Genomic DNA, 20,935 nt, shown 5'->3' on the forward strand with positions numbered 1-20,935 from the left:
ACTCTACCAGGCACTCTATTAAACTGCATGAACCACAAAACTTGGAAGAAGCCATTAGAAAAGCAAAAATGATAGAATCAAATCCTCCAAAGGAAAGATCTAAGAATTTCTCAACAAAGACTTAACATAGAGACAATAACTCAAGAAAATATCATAAAGAAAAAGAATGCTATTTTTGCAAAGGACAGTGGAGTGTTGGACACCAATGCCAAGGGAAGGATACTCTCAAGCAAAAAGAGGACGTAATGAAGAAAGGCTTATGCTTTAGGTGTAGAGAACCATGGACATTAGGTCACAAGTGTAGCAAAAGAAATCAAATTAATAGAATAGAAGCAACACTCGAGAGAGAAACATAAGAGTTGCATAAGAGAGCAAGACATGATCCAGGATATTTGAATAGTATCCAAGCACAAAATGAAGGAGAGAAGTGATGGTTTTGAAGAAATTCCACTTGATATATAAATTTGAATGAAATTAGTAATTGATGTTAGAGAAGAAGGAAAAATGAACTGGGATAAGAAATTATTCACTTTCTGTTAGTATTTCTACCTATTTCTTTTGGATTGACAAGTAAAAATGATTAATTGATTATGAGAATTTGTAACAAGCATATGAATACAAATATTCAATTGTATTTATGCTCAAACTTCTTGAATAAAGCTATAGAAAGATCATGCACTTCTAGGGGCCTTAGGATGAGATAAAGTCTCTCCTATGGACTAATAGAGAGGGATACTCCTAAAGGGATATCCTTAGTAACTTGGGATGAGATAAAGTCTCTCCCAAAGGATTATAGAGATGGGTAATCCTAAAGGGATAGCCATAGAGGCCTTGGGTCAAGATAAAGTCTCTCCTAAGTATTAAATAGAGGGGGATAATCCTAAAGGGATATCCCTAGTAGCCTAGGACAAGATAAAGTCTCTCCTAAGGATTAAATAGAGATGGATAGTTCTAAAGGGACATCCATAAAGGCTTGGGGTGAGATAAAGTCTCTCCTAGGATACATTCATTAGGAGTCATCATGGAGCAAGTAAAGAAAGTGCTCCAGTACATCAAGATAAGTTCTATGTTTGAATTGATCTTAGTAATTTAAATTGAATATAGCAATCTTTAAATTTAATATTTATAACTATCTAATCCTAATTTTTTTTATTTTTTAAATTTATTTTTCTTCGCAGGACTATAGTGAGGTGCATCACAAGGACAAAATATTGAATTGCTCGAGTACAAGTAATTTTAGACAAGGTGGATTGTAATGTCTCTTCACCTCGAAAGAGATTAATAAATTTCTCATAATATTAAACTACTACAAAAGAAAATAATTTAAGTTCTAGCTAAGAAACATTAAATAAAGAAAAAAAGAAATAATATTTATTCTTAAATATATAATTAATAATAATAATAATATATAAATATAATCTATTATTGAATGATTGTTAATACATTATAATATTCTTATTATAATTACATAAAAATCTCTACTATCAAATACATAATCTACACTAAGAATATCAAATGAAACATTTAACACTTATAATCATCTAATTTCTAAATAAAGATCAAGTATTTTGTGAAAATATACAATCATAGACAGTAGCTACCTGCAAGAGTCGCGTCCCATCATCAAATTCAGAGGGAGATATATAAGGAGAATGGACGAGCAACAAGAGAAGAGAGGAGACGGGAAAAAAAAGACAATTACCAATTCAGAGTAAAATCGACAAGTCGGATTGCATCTATTACAAAAGCCGCTGAAGCAAACAAGGTTGAAGGTCAACATCCATTCAAGAGCCAAATAAGACGAGTACGACTTGTCAAGAAGGAAAGATAGAGGATATCACGTCATAAGGAAAATATAAACACTTATTCAATAAGAAAACCTGCCACGTGGATAATTCAACACAGTCAATAAAGTAATGCATAAACCATTTTTGGGAATTTTTCCTTACTACGGGGTCATCAAATGTATAAGACAAGTGTTTCTGCAAATACTGGAAGGACAATATCGTCAAGCAACTATATGCTCGGCCAGCCTTTTACAGTCGCAACCAGGAGTTAACATACTCACTAGGGCGGTAATAAGGTTTAGATATTTAGCAATCAACGGGAATAGACAGAAAAGGGAGCAATAGAAATTCACTTATATACCATTCCTTTTGGGATATGCTTCTGTGAATATCGTCCAACCGAGAAGAATTAGTAATTACATGTCAGAGAATAAACTATCGGGTGTACATGATACATCACTGTTCTTGTTGCATATTAATTAGTTGGTTCAGACACAAGTACCATTCGGTTATAGGCAATATCATACATCGAGTCACATATACCCCAAAGTATTACACCAGAGTTTTAAATATAACAAGTTCATTATTTGCACAATTTAGTATATTTGATATAACAAAGTACATAGTGATCATCATACTAAGTGCAAGTCCCTTTAGCATATTTCTAATTGTACAAATTAGAGACAATGATGATGATTATAATTATCGCTTAGGGTCCGTTTGGTTCTTGGAAGATGACAGGAATTGGTTTTTTCAAAACCTGGATTTGAAAATTTGTGCATTTGTTTCAAAATTTGCAAAATGGAATTAGCATACGGGACTTCCAATTTTGCCTCAAAACCAGGTTTTCTAACTTCCTAAAAAAAGTAGGAATTGAAAAGGAGTGTAAAAACAATAGATTGGACTACTTTTTGAAATTTGCCTTCAACTCCAAGCTTACGAATAAAAATATGTCTTCACACGCATCTTCCGAGTGAAACAAATGGTTTCAGTAAAATCCCAAAAATTGGAATGAAGATATACAAAACCTTGATTTGGCTAAACCAAAGTTTGTAAAAATCCAGATTTTTTAATTCCACTAACCAAATGGAGCCTTAGTGTTTAATATCGTGAGTCATTCCAGTGCTTATAAATATAGGACATTATAATTCTAAGAGCCTAAGTAGTCCCTCGGAGTGGGGACATTACACAACACTTCTTCATGTCTGGAAGAAGTTAGTAGGTTTAAATCATATCGACCTCTAATAGTCTACTTGAACATGACTCTAATGTTAGAGTGATAAACAAATTTCCGAGAACTGAAAGATCCAACCAAGTAGACTAATTCAAACTTCTCGAAACATAACAGAGTCACCTGCAAATAATGTGCACAATACTCTTATCCTTTATGCCATTTAGACTGCTGCATCCTGTTGGCTTTCGTTGCAATTCTCACTGTGCTTATTTTTACGTGAATGAAATCGTATAAGTCTACACCCCTTTCAATTCAACTTATATCCGGCGTACTGTGTTACTGCAATTGTTAATTTACTGCAGACTTCTTAAAATCAAAGCATCTCCAACATTGCAATTATCCAGAGAAGACTGGGTAGTATATATATCGTTCATCACATCGTATTTTTCAAATGTTGACAAACTATTTATAACCTTCAGAAGAGCCACTGAAAATGGTAGAGCCAGTTTCCATATAGTTTCAAACTGTTTCTCAAGATCTCCACATGTAACTCTAGCAAGAAAACCAGTCACCATTCCATGCTTATTACAAACCAATTATAATCTCAATTCAAAATATAAACCTGAGAGATTTGTCTTATTCATTTTCCATTTTCATCCTGGCTGGAAGACATTCCCGACAGATCAATATTGGGACCTCTGTTTTTGCTTGCCTAGCAGATAGTGAAGACAAAAGTTTGGGTGTTTATTACTGCCGAAAACTCCTGTAGTTGATTATAATATTTAATGCCTTTCCTTGGTGATCTGGCATTCAAACATTGTTGTGCCACACAGAGAAATATTTCTATCGTACATTTTATTTCTCAAGCCTGACACCCATATGTAGTCATGACACAGCAGTCTCTGAATATGATCTCAAAAGAACATATTGAAATAATTTCCATCCTCTCTTTGTTTAGACATATTTTAATCAACAGAGATACTCCGGATAGTGGTAATAAACAGTGAATTTTTCCTGGAAGCCTTTCACAATGAATACCGCGACACTGCTGAAGATATTCAAAGTTCATTGGAATTTTCCCAGGTGGTGAGAACACTCATCATCGCTGTTTGAACATTGCATGAACCTTCAGTATCATCATAGTAAATGGTGAATTCATCAATTGCTGAATACAGGAGCAATCAATCTCAAATTGCCGAGTGGAGTTTCAGAAGGTAACGATAAGCTTATCCAACAACATATATATCATCCTGGCCTTAATATCCATTTCCAGGTTTGTGTTTTGTTGACAGGACCAGTGACTTGGAAATTGGAAATTCAAACAGAAATATGCTCTTCTTTTTGATGTTGTTAAAAAGATAAGTGTCAGACATATAAATGTTAATATTCTTGACATCAATGACACGTGCTAACAAAGGAATGTTAACGGTTATTAAATTCAGACTTCCTCATCCATCACTAAGTCTTGAAAATCCTCAATTCTGGTCTCTTCCATTTTAAGTGTGAAAGCCCAATTTGAAAATGTGTCTGCCTCCTTATTCCCTTGTCTTCGGGCATGTGTTATTTTATTTTCTTCTAGGGGTGCTAAGTCCTCATTGATTCATTCTATGTAATTCTGAAGATGCCAAGCACACATCTATCCTCTAGTTATTGCATTCATTAATATTTTGAATCTTCTTCTACATGAAGTCTTCGAACTCGTAAAATTTTTGCTGCCCTGACGACTACTTATGCTGCTTCAACCTAGCTACATTATTCGTTCCATCTACTAGTCTTTTTCCCCCACATGCAATTAGATTACCATCCCAATCTTGAACGATAAATTATGCTCCTCAAGGGCTTGGTTTGCATTTAGAAGCACCATGAAAGTTACATTTACACCAACCCTCGGTTTTTCCCACAAAACATTACCAACCACCTCAGATGATGAATTAACCCATCTGAGTCCATTCATGGGCAATCATTGAAAATTATTAATAAATTAAATTGAAAAATAAAAAATAAAATTTGACTAAAAGTGTGTGGGTTCCATGTTGGTGCTTTTGGATCTGCCAAAGTTCTGTCTGGGTTTTTTCAACAGGAACCCACATTCAAAGATTTAAATTCCAGATCTGGTACAGATTGGATGCAGATATAGGGTCAATAGTTGCAGAACCAGTAACTTATTTTTGTGATAAATTTTATATATATGTTAACTACTTAATTAGAAAGACCTGTCATCTAATTTAATTGAATCCATAATGCAGAGATGTATCAAGACTTTGGGACATAGCTGGAATGCGTTACACTGATGTGAGTGGAATTACAAAGGATGCTTCTGCTATGTTGTTTTCCATGGAAAACAAGCCTCTTTTGCCTGAATATTGGAGTGGTAGAATAAATGGAGGTAGTGCCTCTGCGGAATGTATTTTTTTGCCTTCGAGAAATCATCTACTAGCAAATTCTGTTACCTTGATACAGTCTTTCTTAATTCTTTGAGCAGAAACTGCCTGAGGTCTGATTGTAACATTGTCTAATATGCATGTACTCAATTTATGCTTGTTATGGAAGTGCCTTGGCAAATTGGTTGGATGAGATGGTTTAGAAAGGTAATTTCAGTATAAATTCTGTTTTGAACAAAATGAACTCTATTAATCAAATATAATGTGCACCATTGTCCAGGATAATGATCATTGGCTTTGTAGATTGCATTTTTTTATTCATGAAAGGAATTCACAGATTTAATTGTAGCAGGCACTTTTCCTTGGCAAGGAAGGCTCGATCTATGGGCGAGCTATTCCAGGTACAATAAGTTGTCTCTATTATATGTTTTTCAATCCAATGCATTCCTATTCTCATAATCTTGCTAAAGCTCAAGAAACAGTTATAGGCACTAGGCTGGTACTCCTTTTTTTGTCATGGGACCTTTTATCAGTAGATTTCTTACTTTTTTTTGATTACCAATACATTACTCTTCATATTGCTAAAAAAATTAAGATCCCTTCATTGCTACTTGTGTCTTATTAGTTAATTCCTTTAGCACTGATGGATACTAGTTTGCAATGCATTCCATTAATTCTTATTTCCTTTTTCTGTTTTAACTCCTACATGATCTGTCGTATACCTGTGCTGTCCTAACTAGCTACTAATTATTTGTGTTTACTCCAAGAATGAACATTAGGTGTGTTATGTCACATCAGGAAATGGTTATAATTTGCCATGTTTGTCAATGCTTTTGCTTTCCAAAAATGTATTCTCTATGTATTGGTTCTTGTTGGTATTTGATGCATTTCTTTCATTTTACTAAAGGTGTAATGTTCCCATTTTCAACCTGAGTTTATGGAGAGGAAATGATTTATTTAATTAAATTAACTTGTCAAATTAATGTTTTAGGCAATACATTTAATTAATTGTGTTTATAAGTGATCTTTCATGATGTAGGAGCATCCTTGGTTGCCTTGCTATCTTGCTCATCTTTGTGCATTCTGTTAGTTATTGCCGAGTTTCCAATATTGGCCGAGTGTAGTGATTGCTGAGTGCAATATTTACCGGGTTCCCTGTGATGGCCGAGTTCCTTCAAGTGCTGAGTGAGCTCGCTGGTTTGCTGATTCTCGTTTGCCTTCTTTGACTGAGTTTCTCTGTGTTAGTTCTTAGTGTGAGCCGACTTGTTCATTTATTCCAAGCTGTGAGTTTAATGTAAGGATCGTGTATTGGAATGTGTGCAAACCGTTATGAGGTCGGCCTTCTCTTATGTAACGATCTAGAATCTTCTATAAGCTGTTTTTGGCAAGTATAAGTAGCAAGTCTACTTTTTGTTTAGGAGGGCATGACATAGAAGATAAAGTAGAAGAATTGTAGAAGTTAGCAAGCAAGAGTCTGGATATCTGATTGCAGTCCTATCATGTTGGATGCATTTTGATGTATATCTGATCATGTATTGGCTGTAACCTGGAAGGCCTCACAGTTGACATGTTTTCTGATATTATGATGAATCAATAAAGAAGATATTGTTGTTTCTTCTCTCCTTGGTGTTGTTCTCTGTTGTTTTACTTCCGTTGTGTTTCCTCAGCAAGGTGGTTGGACTGTTATGTGTGCCTTTGGCCCTAATTTTCCAACCATCTTTGCATCATTTCTTTTGAGTGACTCTTTCTCGAGCCAATATGTAAAATGTTATAAAGTCACTTATACGGAGTTAAAATGAAAAAAGTGATTTTTTGTAATTTACATTTTAGAAAGTTCCATAGGAGGTATTGAAAGGAGGTTGTGGAAACTACTGATGTAAGTTTTATACCACTACAACATGCAGAATGAAAAACCTAGTATCGGAAATGAAATTCTAAGTTTCCAACTCTCTCTTGAATAAGGATGCTCATATGCAAAACAATACATGTGGATTGTGTATCAAATGAGACACATAAAAGAGCTCTCACAAACAGATTTCAATGTCAGACATATGACATGGGGCCCCCAAGGTACTACACCACTATAGAGATGTCTAAAATTATGAACTTGTGAGTGGAAGAAGAGCTAAAGTTGTCAAAGGCCTGTCTGAAAGTGTTCAACCGGGAGTTGTCTGAATATACCAGGCAACTATTAATGCCACTTGCCATTTTTCAGGGGAGTACTTGGCCTCCAAGCCTTTTGATGTGTCAGCTGAAGAGAATAAGGCTTTACTTGCTATAGATTACATGAGGAAAGGCATTTTGGGCAAATTGGACGAGGATGGGTTGAAGATATGAAAGTCAGTGGCTTGCCTATTATTGAGAAACTTGACAACCTCTGCAAGGAAACCTTGAAGCTAGGAGAGGTTGTGTTAGCTAACCTCGAAGGATTGAAGAAGGGCATTAATAAGTATAAAGAGATTATTTTGTTGTTACAAGAGATTATAGGTTTAAAGGTGGAAAGTGCTATCGGCCTGGGAATATTGAAGATTGGCGATGAGCCCTTAAGACATTGGTTGCATTCACTTGAGTTCAAGAGGGAAAGTATAATCAAGGCCAAAAAACATTTGAGAAAGGTATATGAGTTAGTGAAGGAAGAGGAAAAAACTCTCTTCAAGTATCTCAAGGGCCTACATATAGAGTTATATGTGAGAAAAAGTGGAGATGTCATTGACATTGAGCGTATGAAGACCTCTTTCCATAATTTCATTGATGAGTCAGTGCACCCTTCAAACTTCCAAATTTCAAAACTTCACAAGCTCACTACTTTGGGTGAGATGCTGACAAAGGCTTTAGAGAAGATGCCATCACAGGTTGACAAGGTTGGGCAATTAGCAGTTCGTCATGAGTATTGGATGATCCGCTTTGGTAATGTGTAGATCCCTAGCATGGATGACCTTCCAATTATCTTGAAGTCCATGAAAACTCATAAGCCGAATCAAGAAAACTCCAAGAAGGCTGGTGGCGGTAATGTTGATGCTTCGGCTCCCTAGTTCCTTTCGCTATCATTACTCCATTGTAAAGTGAAAAATGTCACTCTTCTTTTGATATACTTTGTTTCTCAAGAATTGTAATTTCTGTAACAACCCGAAGAGAAAGGGCCTATATGTACTAGTTTGAAAGTTAATGGAAAGGATCGACAAATTTTGGTGTGCTTCCTCCCCTTGTTGTTGAGACTACTGAGTGAGTCACGAGAATCTTGTCAAGATTTGTTGTTCATTTGTTATTGTTATTTTCTTTTCTATGTGATGAATGGGATGTTAATTGAACAGGATAGTTGTTAAATTTTAGCAAAGTGGAGTCTGCGAAGTTTAATGATCATTGAGTAATTTGAGAATTACTGTGGTTTTATTACTTTTGTTTTTATCGTTTGTTTATGTTCTAGAAGTTAGATAAGTGCATATAGAAGTAGGAAAGAAGGGGATCAAAGATTATTCTATTTACAATTGTGAGTAGGGTAACATCAACAGTAAACAAATTACATGCCTAAGTCATTCATGGATATGGGAGACTTGGTAATTGCCTTTTCTGCTCTCGAGTTAAAGCTCTTTTATCTTTATTGTCCTTCCCCGCCTTGCTATAAAATGAGGGTGGTTTGAGTCCCGACTACTGATTTCTCATCTTATCATCGCATGGTGACATTGGTTTAGTTGTCCCATTAAGGCATAAGATTTTGCAATTGAGGGTTTCAACTATGGAAACTTCTATTTTTATGTTAAGTTGATCCCATGCCATATTGGTATTCTTGAAGATTCTTTTGTTTCTCTCCTAAGGAGATATTATCCACAAACCATAATATATACTACCAAAATTTAACTTGGGCTAGGAGAATAGAAGGGATGATATAGAGTTAGGAAGAGCCATCTTATAATTCATTCTGTTGCTGAACTAGTACCAAACTTTTGAAGCATAGGTGCAATTCAATAAGATATGATCTGCATCTTCCTCAAATGCTTCATGTAAGAGACATCGAGGGGGGGCCTCAAAGCCAATCCTTCTTATTTTGTGCACGGTTAAAATTCTTTTTTGAAGGGCGAACCAGGAGAAGGCACCATCTTTTGGAAAGAAAAGGGAGTCCCAACAAAGGGAGTAGAGCAATTCCACCTTAGGGTGATGCTTTAAATTGTAGATGTAGTTATAGCCATCTTAAGAATTGAATTCTCCATCCTTGAAACCATCCCATTAGTTTATCTTCCTGTCATGTAAAAGTAGCGTTTCTTGTATTTAATAATTTGGTGAGTTCTTCTTCCTCTTGGGGGGAATATTAAAGACTAAGAATGATTACCATTTCCATCCAGCTGAAGAGTCACTGCCTTCCTCAACATAGTTAATGAGAAAAGAGCCAAGTCTTTCCTCTCGAATTATTTGAGTTTATTGAAAGTTTATCATGTTGATAATAATTTGATAACCTCCACAAGAGTCTGTTTGGAGTCTCACTTGACCCCCCTTGCCAATTTTCCATTTATCTTTATTCAGAATGATAGATCTACAACTTAACATAAAGTTCCATAATTACAGCCCTTGGGGGGATTTTTGGTTCTAAGGATAGTGACTGGATCATTAGAATGCAGATATTTATTAAACATGGTTCTTGTTTATTTTAGGTGAGGAAATTTAATCATTCTCCAAATGAGCTTGACTCCAAGAGCCATTGCCTGATCCTTTAGGTTTTTAACCCCAAATCCTCCTTCTAACCTAGGTCGGCAAACTTTATCCCAGGCTAGGAGGGATTTTTTTTTATAATCTTCAAAGCCTTACCAAAGAAAATCTTTTAAAATTGTACTGGTATTATCCTTCTTTTGAGTTGGGATTTCCAGAATAGATAATTGGTGGTGATTGGAACACTGGACAAGGCTGATTTGAGCATGGTTATTCTACCTGCTAAAGATAGCCATTTTTCTTTCTAGGACTGAACCCTTTGTAATGTCCCCATTTTAGCAGTTGACCAAGTGTGTGTGCGTTAGCCTTGTTCTACATGATCCCGAGGGCTAACGAAGGGTTTAATGGGATCTTGGAGTGTTTTGGCCTAGTCATTTCCAGTTTGGGCCAAAACGAAGTTGATTTACTCAGTTTCAAGCATACTTACTATTTTTAGTAAGTCGGCAGGACACAGTGCAGGTCAATTTTGGTGATTGGATTCGATACTCCTCGGTGAGAGCTTTCCGATGAGCTATCACTCGCATTATTCGGAGTCCGATTGCTAATACATTTTAATGCCTGAAGTTTTATTAAAGTAACGTCTAATTTAATTGTAAAATATTAAAGTGTTACTTTAATATTTATTTTATGGTGATGTGTACCCAAAGGAGACATAAGGGGTATTTTAATATATGTTTTATATTACACATCTTTTATCCCACATTGCCCATATGAGTTGAGCGGACCCGTGGGAATAGAATAAAAGGAAGCATTTGTGGCTTCATTAGGCAGGTTGAATATGAGAAGAAATTGGTGTGTGAGTTGCAGCTCCGTTCTTGGCATTTGAGGACGTCTATCCTCTCTTGTAACATTCTAGACGTCATTCCCTTGGGGTTTGGCCTTTGGAATTCTTTGTTATTAGCTTCATTATCAGGCTGTTTAGTTGCATTTCCGGCTATAGGCAGATTTGGTATTTTGCTCATATCTTCTTCACTACTTGTCCGACGCTTATGCCGCTTGGAGGGAATGGTATTATGAAGGTAGTGGACTGATTGAAGGACAAAGTATTGTAGCAGGAAGTTCGTAAGCATAGGCTGGAGTATTATGTCAATACTGCTGAAGTAATTAGTGAGTTGATAAATCTGCTATGTATTTGGTTTTATGAATTCTGAAAATAACATTTTATTAGCAGCAGTTCATTTCCACTTTGCATACTATTGTAGTTTCTTTCTTGTTTATGTTGTATGATACCAATTCCATGCACGAAACACAACAAACAATAAACGTTTGATTTCTGGAGTTATAAGGGGTTTAAAACATTAAACGGAGAAATAAGAAGTTGAATGCAAACTGTTTGACATAATTCCTTTCAGCAATTTGGTTTAGTTTTTTGGGACATCTAGGGGTGCCCATTACAGTGGTATCAGAGCTATAAGTCCTGCCATCCTGTGGAGGTCTTATAGGGAATTTGGAACAGCCGGATAGAGGGAAAAAGTAAGTAAAAAACACAGGCTAAGAATTTATGTTTGAGCATGCGACAAGGGTCTTATAATTTCCGCGATACCAGAGCAAGACAAAATAGGATTTCAGACTTGCAAAGCAAACAGTCTAGTACATCCGTGCAGGGGGACATTGAATCCAACCATACAGACACAGAGGAGATATTCTGTGATCAGGACAATAATATGGGTGATCGAGATGACAGGAATACAGGATTAGGCGGAGGCAGAAATGCTGGTCCAGATCAGGGGGAGGTACTGTTCCGACAGTTACTGGATACATTAGAGCAGGGGCAGCGTATGCAGCAGGAGCAGAATAGGCGAATGGACATGATGTTGCAGCTCATGGCTAGACAGATGGGTGTCAATATTAATCCAGGTGATGCCAACAACAGAAACAATAACAACGAGGGAAACAATAACCATGAAGGCCAAGGCAACAACAATGGTCCTGAGAATAACATTAATGGTAATAATGGACACGACAACAATGGGAATGAGGTTGATAACTTTAGACACGTTGCACGCCCAGCACGGACTGCGAGCTCGAGACCTCTTCTACCCACTTTCCCACCCAGAGATCCGGTTCAACCAGTAAACGAACCGCAGATTACCGAGTTATAGGATCAGTTCAGGAGGGACTGGGAGGCTAGTGGACCAGAGTTTCAGGCGGATATTTCTCTTAGAGATTATATGGACTTGAGGATGAGACACATGCCTAAAGCAGGAGGGAGGAATCAAAACTTTGAGCTGAGGAAGAAAGTTGGAAAACTTTCTTTACCTTATTATGATGCTTCAGGGAAGATGACTGCACGAGCTTGGGTGCAGAAGGTAGATACATACTTGCAGCTAAATCCTATGCCTGAGGAGGAGGCTATCAAGTATGCGGCTATGCACTTGGATGGCGTTGCACATGAATGGTGGCATCATGGCATGGTGACTTTGGGGCATAATCAGATTACATTTTATGAGGAATTCACCGAAACATTGATTGGGAGATTTGACACTAAGGATCCTGAGTTACATTTCAAGGAGCTAGCACAATTAAAACAGTCAGGTTCTGTGGATGCTTACATTGCCGAGTTTCAGCGCTTGTCTGTACTTGTTACTGATATCTCTCCTAGGAGATTGGTGGTGTTATTTTGTGATGGTCTTGCTGATCCATTATGAGGTTGGGTGAAGGGACATGATCCACTCACGTTAGCTGAAGCAACTAAAAAGGCACGAGATTTAGCCCCTTCGGTATACAAAGGAAAAAACCATTCAACAGATTCTTCCTACCGCAAGGACAAAGACAAAAAATCGTTTCAGAAAGAGTATAGCAAACCCAAAGAAGGATCAAAAGGACTAGACAATGAAACCTTGAATGAACTTCGAAAGAAGAAGTTGTGCTTCCATTGTAGAGAGCCTTGGGACTTATCTCATAAATGTTCTCTCAAGGCTAAGGCAAATCAAATGGAGTATTTTTCAGCAGAAGAATCAGAGTTAGAAGGGGAGGATCAGCACTCCGATTCAGATGAGGGTAACACTATAGAGGAGAGCAACATTCCTAAGGATGATAGATCGTTGGCACGCTTGACAGGGGCCCAAAAGGCAATCACATTTAAGGTCAGGGGTACTATCCAGGGGCAGAAAGTGATATCTCTTATTGACACTGGGGCTACACATAACTTCATAGATGCACAGTTGGTAGCCAGGAGAGGGTTACAGACAGAGGAGCATGATGGGTTTAGAGTCATGGTGGCTAACGGTGATAAGTTATTATGCACTCGGAAGATATCTAATCTTCGTATCAAGTTTGGAGATGGCTACGAGTTGGAGGATGAGTTCTATGTTGTGGACATGGGAGATTATGATGTCATCCTCGGCATGACATGGATGGCTTCACTAGTTGAGTTCACATTCAATCTAGCGAAATTGGAGATGAGATTCCAGCATGAGGGTAGAACTGTGGTACTTAGAGGGCTTTCAGATGGAGGTTGCAGAGTAGTGTCCTTGAGGAGAATGCAGAGACTTTTTCGTCATGATGACATAGAGTGGGCGGCAGAGTGCCACATTATACCAACTTCACCAGAGCCACAAGAAAAGAGTCATCCACTAGATGTCCAGAAGATACTTGATAGACACGCTAAAGTATTTAGCGATATTCCTCATGGGGTTCCTCCTGACAGAGGGATGGAACATGTTATTGAGCTCGAGGAGGGAGCCAAACCAGTTATGATTACTCCCTATCGTCATCCTAAGAAACAAAAGGATGAGATAGAGAAGGCGATTAAGGATTTGTTGGAGATGGGGCATATCAGGCCCAGTAAGAGCCCCTTTGCTTCAGCAGTAGTATTGGTAAAGAAGAAGGATGGGACGATGCGCATGTGCATCGATTACAGGGCACTGAATAAGAAAACAATTAAAAACAGGTATCCCATTCCTAGGATTGATGAGCTGATTGATGAGTTGCATGGGGCATGCTTCTTCACCAAAATTGATTTGCGATCCGGATACCATCAGATCAGGATGAGAGCAAACGACATTGAGAAAACAGCCTTCCGATGTCACTATGGCCACTTTGAGTTCATGGTTATGCCATTTGGTCTAACCAATGCACTTGCTACATTTCAAAGTTGTATGAACCAGGTATTCAGGAAGCAGCTGAGGAGATTTGTCTTGATCTTCTTTGATGACATCTTGGTCTTCAGTAAGACCTGGGAGGAGCACTTACATCATCTAGAGGAGGTGTTATCTATTCTGGACAGAGAGTCATTGTATGCCAAGGAATCTAAATGTGAGTTTGGCATGACTGAGCTCCTTTACCTGGGGCATATCATTAGTGCAGATGGCGTTCGGGTTGATCCCGAAAAGATTAGAGCTATTGTAGAGTGGCCTACTCCCACAAACCTTACACAGCTTAAGGGATTCTTTGGTTTATGTGGTTTTTATAGGAGGTTTGTTAAGGGATTCTCACAGATTGCTACACCCTTGATAGATCTTACCAGGAAAGGAGCCTTCGTGTGGACAGGGGCAGCACAGAGGTGTTTTGAGCATTTCAAGCAGGTAATGTCTTCATGTCCAGTTCTAGCTCTACCGGATTTCACGAAGCCTTTTGAGCTTCATTGTGATGCATCAGGTGATGGGATTGGAGCAGTATTGATGCAGGAGAAGCATCCCATTGCATTCGAGAGTAGGAAGCTCCGAGGAGTTGAGAAAAGTTATTCTGTCTATGACCGGGAGATGTTGGCCATAATGCATGCATTGGCCAAATTTCGATCATATTTGGTAGGTGGACGTTTTGTGATCAAGACTGATCACAACAGTATTAAATACTTCATGAGCCAGCGTGATCTTAATGACCGGCAACAAAAATGGGTGACTAAATTGCAGGCTTATGACTTTGACATAGAGTTTGTCAAAGGTAAGAAAAATGTGGTGGCTGATGCCTTATCTTGGAGACCTCACTTATGTGCTTTGGCAGGGATTTCAGGAGATTGGAGAGATCGGATTATAGCAGAGTATGTCGGAGATGCTTGGGCTTCTGGATTGATTTCAGGTACCATACAGGATGATCGCTATGAGGTGATAGATGGATTGATCAGAGTTCAGGACAGGGTTTATTTGATTCTGTCATCACATTTGAGAGAGGCGATACTGAAGGCATTTCATGATGCACCCACAGCTGGACATCCGGGGGTCTTCAAGACCTATAGGCAGATCCAAGAGCGGTTTTCATGGAAAGGGCTCAAGGATGATGTTCAGAGGTATGTCAGGGAGTGTGTGGTTTGTCAACAGAATAAGGGAGAGCACACATTTCCTGCAGGTTTATTACAGCCCTTGCCCATTCCTGATAGAAAATGGGAAAGTATTTCGATGGACTTCATCACTGGTTTACCACGAGTGCAGGGAAGGGATTGCATCTATGTGGTGGTGGACCGCTTGACGAAGTTTGCTCACTTCTTTGCTATTCCGTCCACTTACACAACAGCACAGGTGGCAGATCTTTTCTTTAAAGAGATATTCAGGTTACATGGGCTGCCTAGATTCATTGTCAGTGACCGGGATAGTAAGTTTATGAGTGTTTTTTGGCAAGAGTTGTTTAGGTTGTGTGGTACAGATCTTACACCTAGCACTAGTTATCATCCGCAAACAGATGGGCAAACAAAGATTGTGAATAAATGGGCGGAAGGATATTTGAGGAACTATGTAACTACACAACAAAAGGCTTGGATCAGATGGTTGCATATGGGAGAGTATTGTTATAACACCACTTATCATATGTCCATCAAGATGACTCCTTTCATGGCACTCTATGGTTATGAAGCACCTAGCTTCATGGATTTAGTTTTGGGGGACAGTAGAGTGCCCAAAGCCAAAAACTTATTGCAGGATAGTCAGGACATCCTGAAAGTGCTCAAAGAGAATATACAACAGGCCCAGAATCAACAGAAATTGTATGCTGATCAGCACCGAATAGAGCGCAGCTTCGAGGTAGGGGATATGGTTTACTTGAGGCTACAACCATATAGACAGTCATCGCTCAAGAAGAGCGAAGCTGAAAAGTTGAAACCTAGATTTTATGGTCCCTACAGGGTGATTCGCAAAGTGGGCAAAGTCGCCTATGAGCTTGAGCTTCCAGAGGGCAATCGAGTGCACAATGTGTTTCATGTGTCTAGGCTTAAGAAAGCCATTGGTCAGAGTATAGTGCCTTCTGCAGATTTACCCCCTTTGGATGAGGAGGGGAAGCTTGTGTTAGTACCTGAGGCTATTCTGGATACCAGAGAGAGGAAGCTTAGAAACAGGATAGTGAAGGAGTATTTGGTCAGATGGAAAGACCTGCCGGAGGAAGATTCTACATGGGAGAGTGAGCAGGTTATTCAGCAGGCTGGACTGAGATTGCTTGAGGACAAGCAATTTCAAGGGGGGCGGACTGTAATGTCCCCATTTTAGCAGTTGACCAAGTGTGTGTGCGTTAGCCTTGTTCTACATGATCCCGAGGGCTAATGAAGGGTTTAATGGGATCTTGGAGTGTTTTGGCCTAGTCATTTCCAGTTTGGGCCAAAACGAAGTTGATTTACTCAGTTTCAGGCATACTTACTATTTTTAGTAAGTCGGCAAGACACAGTGCAGGTCAATTTTGGTGATTGGATTCGATACTCCTCGGTGAGAGCTTTCCGATGAGCTATCACTCGCATTATTCGGAGTCCGATTGCTAATACATTTTAATGCCTGAAGTTTTATTAAAGTAACGTCTAATTTAATTGTAAAATATTAAAGTGTTACTTTAATATTTATTTTATGGTGATGTGTACCCAAAGGAGACATAAGGGGTATTTTAATATATGTTTTATATTACACATCTTTTATCCCACATTGCCCATATGAGTTGAGCGGACCCGTGGGAATAGAATAAAAGGAAGCATTTGTGGCTTCATTAGGCAGGTTGAATATGAGAAGAAATTGGTGTGTGAGTTGCAGCTCCGTTCTTGGCATTTGAGGACGTCTATCCTCTCTTGTAACATTCTAGACGTCATTCCCTTGGGGTTTGGCCTTTGGAATTCTTTGTTATTAGCTTCATTATCAGGCTGTTTAGTTGCATTTCCGGCTATAGGCAGATTTGGTATTTTGCTCATATCTTCTTCACTACTTGTCCGACGCTTATGCCGATTGGAGGGAATGGTATTATGAAGGTAGTGGACTGATTGAAGGACAAAGTATTGTAGCAGGAAGTTCGTAAGCATAGGCTGGAGTATTATGTCAATACTGCTGAAGTAATTAGTGAGTTGATAAATCTGCTATGTATTTGGTTTTATGAATTCTGAAAATAACATTTTATTAGCAGCAGTTCATTTCCACTTTGCATACTATTGTAGTTTCTTTCTTGTTTATGTTGTATGATACCAATTCCATGCACGAAGCACAACAAACAATAAACGTTTGATTTCTGGAGTTATAAGGGGTTTAAAACATTAAACGGAGAAATAAGAAGTTGAATGCAAACTGTTTGACATAATTCCTTTCAGCAATTTGGTTTAGTTTTTTGGGACATCTAGGGGTGCCCATTACACCCTTTGTTGACAATTGGCTAATGAAGATATGTAATTGTTGTCATTTATGGCAACACATGATGTACATGCTTACATAAAACCTCGGAAATAAAGATACTTAGCTTTTGGTACTCAGAAATTGTCTAAGTATGAATTTGGTATACAATAGTATATCGTTTTGTATGTAACTTGTTGGCAATGTCATATTATGACTAGCGAAGTTTTATGGAGTTAGTATACATTTTGATGATGATGTGTATAACCTCGGAAGTCAGTACCGACTGTGTGGAACAGAGATAATCATGTTTTAGCAATGTAACGGGACAACGAAATTAGAGGAAAGGGATAATTTTGCTTACAAAATAATTACTTGTTCAATTAGGGTCAACATCCTAGATGTTAACTCTCAGTTGGAAAAGTGTATTATGGTCTTAGCTGACCTAGCAGCAATTTATGTAAAGGCATGGTATTCATGCAAAGGACATCTTGCGATAAGATGTGTGTGCAAGTGTAGTATTTGTGTTGAGCGATTATATGCAAACTTTTGTGAAAGCAACATATGCAAAGTTTTTAAAGCTATTTTTGTGATCCTAGATCGAGTTGAAGATCAGAGATTAGTTAAGGAAGAAGTTATAGTACCTACATTCCAAAAGTTTGATTTCTTGTTTAGGCAGTGAGCTCTTCTTGTAATTGGAAGTGCATGTTTGGACAGTGGGCTCATCTTGCACCTTCTGTACTACAACTCCTAATAGGGTTGGAATCTCTTAATAGGGATCTAAAGTCTCCTAACAGGGACTCTCTATACTGAATTTTCTCATTGACTCCTAACAAGGTCCATCCTCTAACAAGGAACATATTTATTAGTATATTATCTAGTGGGTATCATCCCCACTGGGGTTTTCCACTGGCCAAGGTTTCCCTAGTTAACAAAATGTGGTGTTATGAGTTATCTTTGTGCATGGTTACTGTTACTGTTCAACATTACTTTATTACTTTGTTATGTATGGTTTATAGTAACTAATAATATCCAGTTGGCGACTAAAGTTTATAGATTACTGATTCATCCCCCACCCCACCCCCCTCAGTAATTCCTATTTCTAACAATTGGTATCATAGTTAGTTACGTAGAAGAGGCTTAACAACTTAAGTAAGATCTCTATGAATATGGAACATTTGATGAAGAACCTTGAAGAGGTACTTGAACAGTTTGATCTCCTTACTGAAGAAAGAGATAAACTGAAAGATAGATATGAAGACTCCAAAGTATACATTGGACAATTGAAGGAAAAGATTGAACATCTCAAATCCAAGCTTGAATCTACTAAATCTGAAACTAGTGATGAGGATTATTCAAAACTAAAGATAGTACAAGATCTTGAAGCATGAATTGAAGATTACAAATCTGAAGTTAAATTTGAGAAGTGATCCTAGTAAAGTTGAAACTGATTTGAAGACTGAGAATGTAGATCTTAGAGCAATTTTGGTAAAGAAGACATCTGAGCTTGAAACATTGGAAGAAGATCATGAAGAACTTCAGAAATACAATACCATTGTGAAAGGTGAATTAACTGAGTGCAAGCAACAACTTGAGAAGCTTTATTCTAGTAGAGAAAAGCTTCATGATTCAATGTCAATACAAAGACTTACTTATGGTAAGACTGGTCTTGGTTATCTATTTAACATGTCTGTAAAGAAGCCTGAGATTGGATCAGATCCGAAAGAAAAGGATAAATCTGATGATAAGATTGAATCTAGTCAATCTTCTGATAAACCTAAAGAAGTTGGACAAGCCAAGAAAGTTGAGATTTTGGATGAACCAAAGCAAGTGGAATCTCCTAAGAAAACTAGGTATGAATTTAGAGGTAAGTGTTTTTCATGTAATGAAATAGGTCATATGAAAAGAGATTGTAAAAATAAGTCATTTAATCATGTTACATATTTTTATTGTCATAATTGGCATGGTATAGGTCATAGAGCAAATGATTGTAGGAAATCTAAATATGATAATGATAGAAAGAATAGTAGAATGTCTAGAAATACTAACCCTGCAGATAGAAGATCTAATGAAAAGACATCGAGAGAAGGAAGACCTTATGAAGAAAGAAGACAGATCGTGTGTTGTAAGTGTAACAACTTTGGACACATTGCTCGGAATTGTCATGCACTTGATGATCAGCAGAATCCTATAAGTAGAACACCAATATGTCAATTATGCAACAACTTTGGACATACAATAAAGTATTGCAGAATGAACAGAAACTTCGGAGATAGAAGGAACAATGGAAGAAACTTCAAAAACAGAAGGAATGATGGAAGAAACGTCGGAAATGATAGACGGAACCATGAGAGGAACTCCGGAACTAAGAAAGACAATGAAGAACAAAGAAATATAGTTAGTGAACTTTGAGAAGAACTCAATGAGGCATTTGTAAAAGGATTAGACATCTCAAAGGATAAGTTAGATGATGTTGAGATAGGAAGATTGAAGTTAGTAATCGATCTTGATTCAATTAAGTTGAATTAAGCTTGTTCACAGTACCAGAATTCGAAAGCTTCATTTAGAGATCGAATTATGGGTAGCAAAGTTGGGAAAACGTGTATCAAGATATGTTTAGCTGGTACTTAAACTCGCTTGTAATTTGGAGCTTATCTAAACTAGTTACAAAGGAATTAAGAGTTATTGTTATTACAGAGAAAGTTAATTTTGTAGTAGAAGATAAAAACTATGTTTTTGCAAAGAATTTCATGAAGCGAAGTTTTGTGGAGCATTTTCATGATGGAAGGAAGCTGTAGTAAACCTTGGATAGCATCTAAAGATTGGATAAAAGATCTTGAGCAGATATCTGATTTCAAAATGTAATTGACAGCTTTTTCGTGTTTGCAAAGTACGCAATTAATGCAAGTTCGAGTTGAAGGAATAAATGAAGTACAGATTTGATTTTCACTTCATTGCGATTACATCAAAAGCATAGAGCACTAAGAAGCAACTTGACAAAGCGATTTCGAAGCAAATCCTATTTTCAGAAAGAGGTATTTTATCATTTTTTCGCAAAATTTATTCGGTAAAAGTTCATATTTGATAGAATCATGGATATGTCAGTAGTTTACAATGTTGAGAATGAGGAGGGACCGAAATTGAAGGTTGTTTCCGTAAAACTCGTAGAAGGAAACCCTAACTTAGCATTATCCATTACTTTGAACAATATAGTTTATTTGGAAGATTAGGAAGTTATCTTACTGGTAAGTTTGAATCTATTGGGAGTGAGTATATGAACAAGGACATGGATTTATTCTTTAATCATGATATGACTGTGAAACCTGAATTTTAACACTTGAAGGAACTAGACCTATTCAAATATCATATCTACCGAGAATTGGACACAAA

General features: G+C 37.5%; 1 protein-coding gene across 1 annotated transcript in view; it reads left to right on the forward strand.

Annotated features, from left to right (window-relative positions):
- LOC149559178 (WD repeat protein) overlaps nucleotides 1–20,935 on the forward strand; it is a 126,603-nt gene that overhangs the window by 67,289 nt on the left and 38,379 nt on the right. The window contains exons 4-6 of the mRNA XM_089833092.1: nucleotides 5,208–5,347; nucleotides 5,512–5,549; nucleotides 5,695–5,743. Of these exons, the coding sequence (XP_089689218.1) occupies nucleotides 5,208–5,347; nucleotides 5,512–5,549; nucleotides 5,695–5,743 (227 nt within the window). The remainder of the gene's footprint in view (nucleotides 1–5,207; nucleotides 5,348–5,511; nucleotides 5,550–5,694; nucleotides 5,744–20,935) is intronic.

This window comes from Cupressus sempervirens, chromosome 5 (genome assembly GCF_028749045.1).
Source record: "Cupressus sempervirens isolate cs-2001-9-10 chromosome 5, ASM2874904v1, whole genome shotgun sequence".
Classification (NCBI taxonomy): domain Eukaryota; kingdom Viridiplantae; phylum Streptophyta; class Pinopsida; order Cupressales; family Cupressaceae; genus Cupressus; species Cupressus sempervirens.